This window comes from Temnothorax americanus, unplaced genomic scaffold, assembly GCF_048541705.1.
Source record: "Temnothorax americanus isolate GAGA-0224 unplaced genomic scaffold, ASM4854170v1 Scaffold102, whole genome shotgun sequence".
Classification (NCBI taxonomy): domain Eukaryota; kingdom Metazoa; phylum Arthropoda; class Insecta; order Hymenoptera; family Formicidae; genus Temnothorax; species Temnothorax americanus.
The window spans coordinates 250,928-261,083 of NW_027509234.1; the positions used below are offsets into that span (position 1 = coordinate 250,928).

Genomic DNA, 10,156 nt, shown 5'->3' on the forward strand with positions numbered 1-10,156 from the left:
ACGTCACTGTGTATAAACTTGCCCGGCTGAGTCGTTGCTTTCGTGCTCTCTTTATTGAATGGTAGCTTGTGTAATTTTCCGTACTGGCAAGCCTCACAGAAAAAGTCTTCTACGTTCTTTACACTAACTCCGTCTATCGATCCGCACTTAACCAAATCACACAATGCACGTTTGTGGATGTGGCCGAGTCGCTCGTGCCACACTTTGAGATCCAACGCCGTCACGTTGATCTCTTTTCTCGCGCTCGGTCTTCGGAAAAACATTCTGTATAAGCAGTTTGATTGTCTGACACCTGTCGCCTCGACACTATTTCCGCGCGATATTTCGACAGTGCCGTTTTCGAATCCGACGCGAAAACCCTTTTTAGTGCACACCCCGACTGAGAAAAGATTCTTGGTTACCCTTGGAACGAGTAGCACGTTTTCAATAAGTCCGCTCTCCCATTTGCCGTCCACGAGCTTTTCGATGCGAACTTTCCCTATGCCGGTCACTTCGCACTCGCCGTCGTCGCCCAACGAGACTTTCTCACCTTTTACCGACCGCAGATCTTCAAGCCACTCCCGACGACACGTGATATGTTCAGACGCGCCACTGTCGGTAATCCAGACGTCTTTTATGTCGGCCGTGAGCAACTCCCGAACCTGTTCGACCGACACTGGACTCCGCTTGCCACTCGCGGAAGGCACTTTCCCGCTCTTTTCTTGCGACCCGACCACGAACGCGCACCCGGCACTTGTTTGATTGTTATTGTTGCTGTTATCTCCTTCTTCTTTGGGCATTGGCTGGCGTAATGTCCTTTCTCCTGACACCTGTAGCATTCGACGTTCATCTTAGATCTCTTTTTCTTCTTCTTGTCGCTTTCGTCTTTAGATCGCGGATTTCCTTTCGAATTACTCTTCCTCGCGACTGCCAATGCGCCCGCCGAATCGCCCTCATCGTTGAGACTTTGTTCCTCTCTTATCAGTCGCTCTAGTAGATACGAGACCGTTTGCCGCTCGGGATCGACACTGTCCCAAGCCGTCTTGAAAACACTGTACTTCGATGTTAAGCTGGATAGGATTTTTGCGACGATTGCAGAATCAGAGATTTTCTCACCGAGATCTATCAGTTGTCTTGCCATGTTCTGCACTGACGTGACATGGTGTATCACTGAATCCGTCGGATTCATTTTGTACGAGTAGAACCTCTGGGTCAACGTCCCTACGTTAGATGCCGATTTTTGCTCGTGCATCGTGATCAGTTTGTCCCACATGTCCTTTGAGGTACCGCAGACTATGACGCTGTTTACTTGTTCGTCCTCCATCGCCGACGCAATGATCGCCATTGCCTTCGCGTTGTCCTTGATCCATGTCTTCATTCTTCCCGCGTTTGCTCCTTCCGCATCGGGCGGTCTCGTTCTTGAGCCGTCTACGATTTACGTCGAAGATTTCATTTGCCACCAACACAGCAGTTAGCTGGAATTTCCACACTTGGAAATTTGTGCCGTCAAAACGCTTGACCGACTTAATTAGACCGTCGTCCGGCATCTTTACCCTGCCGATAAACCGAGCTGTGAAAACCGAGGTAACACTGGCTGCCCGACGAACGTCCGCCTCGATAAGATCGCGAAATCACCACGTAATTGTCTTTCCGACTTCTTCTGCAATCGATGCTCGCACTATGCCCCGATTCTCTCGGAACCTGTGACTCGCGCCACGTGCCTTGCTCGATATGCAAGATGGCCGCTCCGACCAGAACTGTCGTTCCGCACGCCTTCGCCAACCACCGTTTCGCGACCGCGAATCTCCCTGTCTCTCTCACCTCTTTTCCGGCAGAAACAATATTACTTGACTACCGTATCTGGGCCCATAACCTTTTAGCGCAGAGTATTGCTTGGTGGCCAGATAGGGAGAGGACAGATCTGGAGACGAATTAATGTTCTCGATAGTTCTATGCACTATAACTTTATTCGACGTGTAATTGACAAGAAAACGTTACTCTTGAGCGACAGTCAGATCTCGACTGACTCGTACCGGTCTCGAGCGCGACCCGATGATCTCGCTCGGTAAAGCTCGGACGAACTCGGCCGACTCAGGGCCGCATTAAATGGGAGGACACCCCTCAATAATATGTCGCTACCGCACATCCCCTGAAAGCAGGGGGAGGGTGGGGGTGGACTTAGGTTTGCGTGGAAAGTGTATGCGTGAACTATTTCGACATATATATTGTGTATGCATAAACAGTATACACGTAAACAAGAAACGGGCTACCGCACATTCCCCGAAAGCAGGGGGAGGGTGGGGGTGGACCTAGGTTCGCGTGGAAAGTGTATGCGTGAACTATTTCGACATATATATTGTGTATGCATAAACAGTATACACGTAAACAAGAAACGGGCTACCGCACATCCCCCGAAAGCAGCGGGAGGGTGGGGGTGGACCTAGGTTCGCGTGGAAAGTGTATGCGTGAACTATTTCGACATATATATTGTGTATGCATAAACAGTATACACGTAAACAAGGAACGGGCTACCGCACATCCCCCGAAAGCAGGGGAAGGGTGGGGGTGGACCTAGGTTCGCGTGGAAAGTGTATGCGTGAACTTTTCAATACTCAAAATAGCTGCTATATTTTCCAAACTTTTTTTGTTTATAACTTTTTAACGAGTAACGAGCGACGGCTAAAACCTTCCGAAGGTCATTCAAGAGGGTGACCTTGACAACACATGTCAAGGTCAAGGTCATTGGGGCTGGGTCCGCTATTATACATATTTACCAAGTGTTTAAAGCGCGTCATCTAACTTATGTACAATAGATTAAATGACGCTTTTTTTTACGAAAATCACAACTTCTATAAAGCAGGACATACACACGTGTGTGTGTGCCCTGCTTTAACGAAAATCATTAAACAGATAAATCGTGCAGAATAACCAAGCATCTCGATTCAAGCAATTAGGTCTCACGCTTGGAGTTTCTTTAATTTAATTATGCGGGGAAAACACACACACACACACACACACACACACACACACACACACGGGGGGTGCGAGGGGGGCCTTCGGCGAAATTATAAAGCACATGCATGCTTCCCACGCATAATTAAACTAAAGAAACTCTCAGCGTGAGACCTAACTGCTTGAATCGAGATGCTTGGTTATTCTGCACGATTGATTCATTTAAAATTGGCGCAGTTTTACATGCGCGTGCGACCACTGAGCATGCGCATGTGGCCGCAGGGCACGTTCAGTGTTGCTACATGTCGTCGGTATGACAGGAATCATAACCTGATTCCTGTCAACTTTAACGATTAATATCTCGCGTCGCGGGGCAGAGCGACACTTTTTTCTGCCAGATTCTTTCGTTTCGTGCAAAAACGCGTCGAATGAACCTAAGTTCATCGTTTTTTGTGCTGCTGTAGCTAAACTGAAGAATTACCCTCGTGCTAAATTATTTCACTACCTACATGAATATTATTTAAAATATTCATGTAGGTAGTTTATTACTGTTCATGGCGTAATGTTGAGGTTAGGGATTGTGTTGGTGGCTGACTTTTGAGTAGGAATGTCTCTTGTTCACTAGTAATCTTTTTGTGGACTTTTCAACTTGTATTGTTTACTTTATTATCAATTTCATTAGCGATTTACGGACGAAACCTGTCAGCCTAGCCTCCTTTGAAGCTGATAGATTAATTTGATACATGTACTTATTATTTAACAGGAGCGTTTGTAATATATTAGCCCGTGGATTTCATTTTAAATTATTTTCGTGAGGTGTTCTGATTATGTACTATAAACTGTTTGTGTTTATCAGTGCAGAAAAACTTTTAGACGCAGGGCTGCTACAGCTGTTCAAAATCGAGAGGCGTTTCTTGAATTGCGACAACGATTGCTTCGGTACAGTCCTGCCAGTGATAGTAGTAATAGCAGTGGTAACATTGAGAGTGAAAATGAAAGAGAAAATGAAAATTTTTCAAGTACCAGTAACTCAGACAGTATCTTTGAAAATGATCAAGGTATGGAAGATAATATTACTGTCACTGAGGATGATTGTGACGTCTACAGCGTACCAGAGAATATGAATGTGGATGAGCTGGTTGGTGATAGTGATCATGAATCAGATATAGCATCATCTCACAGTGAAATAGGAGTTGGTGAAAACCTTACTGAGGAAGAGAAGGAAGATTATATTATAAAATCTATTCGTCAATGGATCCTTAGTGGTGGTGTTTTGTCAATGAGAAAACTTGACGAATTGTTAGGTAGACTATTGTTAATATTTCAGAGAATGCCAAAGAGTTACAAAACTTTGCTAAGTACTGATAAAAAAGCAGATGTCCAAGATATGGAAGATCATTTAATGTGGTATCATGGTATCATGAAGAGTTTGAACAAGTATCAGTTGGATTCTTATCTTCAGCAAAAAGGTTCTATCTCCATTGATGTGAATATAGATGGGCTCCCATTATTTAAGAGCAGTATTCACTCCAAGAAAAAGTTTTGGCCTATCTTGGGTAAACTAGTTGGAACCTTGAATAATCTTTTCATCATTGCAATTCATTATGGAGAAGATCCAAGGGATGTTGATCTATTTTTAGGAGACTTTATTCTAGAGATAGAAGAGTTACAAAATAATGGTTACAGCTATAATGGTGTTCAAATACCCTTTCTCCATCAGAAATTTTATTCTTGATGCTCCTGCTCGTTCTCTCGTCAAGTGTTGCATTGGACATACAGGATATGGTGCATGTGAGAAATGCACAGTTGTAGGTGCTCATGCAGAGAAGCGAATTCATTTTGCAAATGTTGGTATTGACTGTCAACCTCGCAGTGATGAGTTATATGTCAACCAAGTGGACCGGCTTCATCATACTGGCCATTCGCCTTTGGAGCTCGTAGGAATCGGTATGGTATCACAATTTAGACTGGATTCTATGCATTTAGTGTATGAAGGAGTTTTTAAGAGATTTCTTGAAGTACTATTTACATGGGAAGAACCATGGAATTTGGATAGAGATACGATGCAGAATATATCAGTTATTTTGCATCAGCTGAAATCCACTTGTCCGCGAGATTTCAACAGGAAGCCCAAGAATCTTGAAGATTGGTACAAATATAAAGCCACTGAGCTTCGACGTTTTTTGTTATATGATGCAATGCTTGTATTCAGAGATCATTTAGATCCAGCCATTTACAATCAGTTTCTTCTTCTTCAGTGTGCTATGTACATATTAGCTAGCTCATATTTGTTGCCAATTTTCAATGAGTAGGCAGAAATATTAATAAATACGTTTATTGATCATGCTGTACAAGTGTATGGAGAGCATTTTGTATCATATAATGTTCATTCCTTAAAGCACTTAGTCGATGAATGTAGAGACCATGGAAATCTCGAATCGTTTAGTGCTTTCCCATATGAAAATGCCTTAAAGACAATCAAGCAAATGCTGAAGACAGGCTATTTACCACTTCACCAAATTGCTCAACGAGTCTCAGAACAGACCAACAAAGTAGAAGTGCTATTGAATGAGAAAGATAACTCAAATAAACTTTTGCATCGTCATGAAAATCCTGATGAGATAGAACCTGGTCAGCAGTTTGGAGAAATTTGTATCAACAACATTATTTTGAAGATTGGTGAGAAGGACTCTTGCTTTATGACCACTGAAGGGACTGTTGTTATACTAGAAAACATAATTAGCAGAAGGAGGAATACTGTAATCTTCATTGGTAGGCAATTTAATCACTCAGATGACTTCTACACTTATCCAATGAATTCATCACAGCTAGGCATTATGAAAGTATGGGGAATCAATGATATTCGTGAATCTTTCTCTCTAGAAGATGTATTTGGAAAGTGTTGGCTTATGAAGGATAGTGATTGTTTTTTATGTGTACCATTGTTACATTCTACTCCACTTCTGTATTAAATTTCAGTTTCAAATTGTGTTGATACACTTCAATAGACATGTATGTAAATATTTGATATAATCATATGTTTTTGCTTTGTACTGAATGTGTCAAGATTTGTATTTTGTAACTAATGTCCTTTTTCCTTGTTTCAGTTTATTGTTGTCAAGTTTGTTCAAGAATCTTCTGACCCTGATGAATCTGATGATGTATATTATGAGGTGGCAAGCAGTAAATGGCTTTTGTTTGAAAAAGAGACTAACACATATCAATGCTATTGGCCTCCTGAATCTTTCACTGAACATGAAATTATCAAAATGATCAAGATTCACACACCACCACCTAATGATAATTCATGGACTCTTTTACCATGCGAAATAAAATCATCTTATGGTTTGTATCAACAACAGTATAGCATCTATTATTTTATCTTTTGCTCACTGTGTCTCATTCATTGTTCTTTCTTTTCTAGCTGATTACTTGACTGCTCATCTAGGTGCTAAAAATAGACTCAATGATTCCTCTTATGAAACTGAGAAGGAACTTGAAAGAGGTCACAGAAGGAGAGGGCGGAAAACGATACCTTCATCTGAAGATGAAAATGAACCTCCTCTAAAGAAACAGATTGTAGCTCCTTTTAAAAACATTGCTTTACCAAGCAAAGGTAAAGAATTTTCTCGATTCAATGCTCAACCAAAAGTGAAGTCTGTTGTGAAAGTTTGTGAGGTCAATACTTCCAATAGGCAAAATTAGAATGATAAAGCTATGAGGATAGTGAGAAAGAACAGGGGTTCTGATGCTTCATCTACAGCGGAACTTAGGGCGAAACTTCTAGAACGAAAGAAGCAAATGGAACAAAAGATATCGCTCCCTGTGAAAAGTATTTCTTCCAACTGGAAGACTAAACGTGATTCACATTCACCTGGACAAGGAAACGCCTCGCAACATTCACAATCTTTTGTGCAAGAAGGGGAGGCTGCACGACATTCACTGTCATCTGGACATAAAGATGAGCAAAATAATTTCCTATCTGATGATTTTACTCAGAACACAGAAATCTTAGGCAAAGACTCTAATATAAAGAAAGTAAGAAAGCAGCTGTCTATTTCACCTGTAAAGGAAGTGCAATCTTTGCATGAATCATATTTTTCAGGTATGTTCTATTTCCCTTTGCATAATTAAATTTTATTGTTCTCTCTCTTTCTCTCTCTCTCTCTCTCTCTCTCTCTCTCTTTCTCTCTCTCATTTGATTAACTTAAACTGATGTTTTGATACATCTTTATTTCAGATTTTGAAAAAGATGTGCTGAAGTTACTTAAAGAACTGAATGGAAAGATTGAAACGGTTTCAAGCAATGTGGCAAAACTAATTATACATATACTGCCAAATGAAAAAGTATTGTCAAAACCTAAAGGCATGCCAACTCTTCCATTGAAGACTTTAAGGGAAGTTTCTCAAATGGAGACATTTGTACAAGATGAAGATAATTTTTCATGCACAGTATGTATGCTTTCCTACTTGAATTAAAAGTGTAATATCCTGTGTAGTAACTGAGACTGATTTTAATCTGTTAATTTTCATTAAGTTTAATTTATGAAACTTAATACTTTTTTTTCTTTTCAGTCCATTTATCTGAGTTCATATGTCTCCAAAAATCCTTTATTGGAAAGGACATCTGCAATGAAATTGATGGCGCAGATTTTTACTAATATTGTTGGTAGTGAATATAGCTTTAGTGGTCTAGCAGGCAAACGCAAATTTGAGAACCTGTTATTGTGGACTGCCCTCAAAGGTGAGAATGTTATTTACTTCTAGTGAAACATGTGTTTCACATCTCTCAATAGATTGATCTTTTCAGTACATGTTAAAATTCATGTTAAAGCAAGTATTGATTCCAATGCATCATTGCTCAATGTTTCATTTTGTACCTAATTGAGGACTTAGTTCAATAAATGCATTTGATTTAAAAGTTTCTAAACTATAATGTACTGTAAATTCTATGTTTTAGTATTTAGTTTATCCAGAAGTAGTGTTTTTTTATTTATTTAATAAGCCTTGATATGAAAATGTAGGTTTTCTGTCAATAAAGAAATGTAAAGTGTTAAATTGTTTTAATTGTCCAATTTTACCTATTTGCTTTTATTTTTCATGGAAGTGAAAGTTGGAGTTCATTTTCTGACTAATATTTAACTGGGTATAGGAGTTTTTTATTTTAACTATGGGCATAGATTTACTTTTACATAAAACAATATAATGTTTAAAAAGAGTAATAATTTTCCTTTGCATTTGTTTTGTAGTTTGAACAAACATAAATTAGTGTACAGCTTTATACAATCTGTGCTTTTGCCTTATTCAGGTGCTGTCAGTTTAAAAATAGATGATACAGACTTCTCAGCGTGTAAAAAAGGAGTACAAGTTTGGCTCAAAGATGCCAAATGGAAAGATCAAGAGGGTAGCACTAGTACTTCTAGTCAGCAGCCATGTCCTAGTCAGAAAAAAAGTACCAGGAAAGAAAAAGGATTGAGGCAGAACTATAGCAGTAGTAGTGAAGAGAGTACTTCTTCAACCAAATATGCAGCTACTATAATTCAATAATGTTGTTGTCTAAAATATGTGTAGGATGACATCCTAGTAAACACAACGTTACATGTAAAGTACATATTAGTTAAAATTTCCTATTCAACAATATAACTTAACATGTAACAATGTAATGTAACACTTATGTTATATAATAGTTACATTGTTGAGTAGGAAATTACAACTATCATTTACATTACATGTAACATTGTGTTTACTGGAATATATCTATTTTCGTACTAAAACCTATATATATTATTTTATTCCTTTTATTTAGTTATTGTAACATAGTCAGAGGTTGTATTAAATTTTTGAGAAGATTTAATGAAGTTTTATTGTAATATGTTTAGTTATTTTATTTGTTTGGGAAGATTTATTGTAACAAAAATTTTATTTGTTCAGATACAGTAGTTATTTTTAAATACTTAAGAAATTTGTGCTGTGAGGTACTTAGCATGTTATTCCTATGAGTCAAACTGTCTGTCATCTCATTACCACAGTAGATTTATTCTGACATTAGATGCAATCATTTAAATTTCTGAAGCCTTAATGCTAAATTGTAATCAATCACAGTCGATTCTCTTTACATTTGACTGTAGTCACAGCTTATGGATTAGAGCTAAAATATTTTTTTAAAACAAGATTGTAAATTAGTACTTATATTTGTTTTAAATTTAGTGTTTGCCTATGTTTATCACAGTTCATTAAAAGTAAAAAATACTTTTTTTTCTGTTCATTATGGCATTCCTTATAAAATATTCAAATAGATATGCATGCTTCGTACAGAAATTTGATTCCTTTTCTCCTATAGGTTTTCTTGTATAAACCAAAACTGGTTTGTCAATTTTTATCATTTTTGTTTACTCTACTAATTTTTAAGAGCTCTTGTATACATTTTTTATTTTTAACATTTTAACATTTTTTATTTTTTCTGTGGTCATTTCAGTTAGTTTCATTGATCTCATTATAGTCAAATGTATAAATGTATGCATATTTTCAATTGTAGTCGTTAAAAATGTTCTTTATGTGATCATTAAAATTGATGTTAATCTCAAAATTGATTTTCTGTACACAATCCTCTTGATTCAAACAGGCAATGATGCCACATCAAAGATTATAATTCGATTGAATTCCAAAGGTATTATCATATTTTATTCACATACATGGCCGGTTGTTCTGTTTATTGATGTTATCAGGAGGGAAGGAAAAAGGAAAATGAGGGGAGAGGGTGCACCACATTCGATTCGACGTCGATTCGACCTCTTTTCGAAGATGACAAAGTAAACTATGTAATGAGTCTAAATGTCACAATGATGTCTGAATACACGCGTAACCTGATATTTGCTATGGGATTCAAAACATATGCAAATCGAAATTTCATCGAAATTCCATCGATATCGAAAACACATCGACTTCAGAGACAAAATCACATTGAATCGATGTGCTCGATCGATGTCTTTTATCGACGTCGATTCGACGTCGACTCGAACAACCATTTGTTAATCATCAATATCTTTTTAACTATAATTGACATAACAAATTTCTAAGGGCTGAAAGTCCTAACAATAATTATTAACATACTTAATTTTGATTGCAATATAACTTCTCTAACACGTACGTCATGCGGAGTTCTCGGCTTAGAGATCAGTGCGCTCTAATTCTATAACTATTAACAACAATTCGTTATCATTATATT

The 10,156-nt window shown here is 38.1% G+C and overlaps 1 protein-coding gene across 2 annotated transcripts; it reads left to right on the forward strand.

Moving 5' to 3' along the window:
* The first annotated feature begins 2,804 nt into the window (after positions 1 to 2,804).
* Positions 2,805 to 9,355, forward strand: LOC143902918 (uncharacterized). 2 transcript variants are annotated; one of them, XM_077416174.1, is made up of 6 exons: positions 2,805 to 5,943; positions 6,039 to 6,276; positions 6,356 to 7,036; positions 7,172 to 7,383; positions 7,507 to 7,675; positions 8,240 to 9,355. In XM_077416174.1, the coding sequence occupies exons 3-6, from the start codon at positions 6,649 to 6,651 to the stop codon at positions 8,476 to 8,478; spliced, it is 1,008 nt and encodes a 335-aa protein (XP_077272300.1). In that variant the 5' UTR covers positions 2,805 to 5,943; positions 6,039 to 6,276; positions 6,356 to 6,648; the 3' UTR covers positions 8,479 to 9,355. The 2 variants fall into 2 exon arrangements, with proteins under 2 accessions (XP_077272300.1, XP_077272309.1); XM_077416183.1 differs by lacking the exon at positions 2,805 to 5,943 and having other exon boundaries at positions 5,954 to 6,276.
* The last annotated feature ends 801 nt before the right edge of the window (positions 9,356 to 10,156 follow it).

What these genes read in the sequence shown, in the direction of transcription:
- LOC143902918 (XM_077416174.1), top strand. Translation starts at nt 6,649, where the DNA reads ATGAGGATAGTGAGAAAGAACAGGGGTTCTGATGCTTCATCTACAGCG. An exon ending in AAGATAATTTTTCATGCACA is followed by an intron (nt 7,384 to 7,506) that starts GTATGTATGCTT and finishes TTTTCTTTTCAG; the next exon opens with TCCATTTATCTGAGTTCATA. An exon ending in ATTGTGGACTGCCCTCAAAG is followed by an intron (nt 7,676 to 8,239) that starts GTGAGAATGTTA and finishes TGCCTTATTCAG; the next exon opens with GTGCTGTCAGTTTAAAAATA.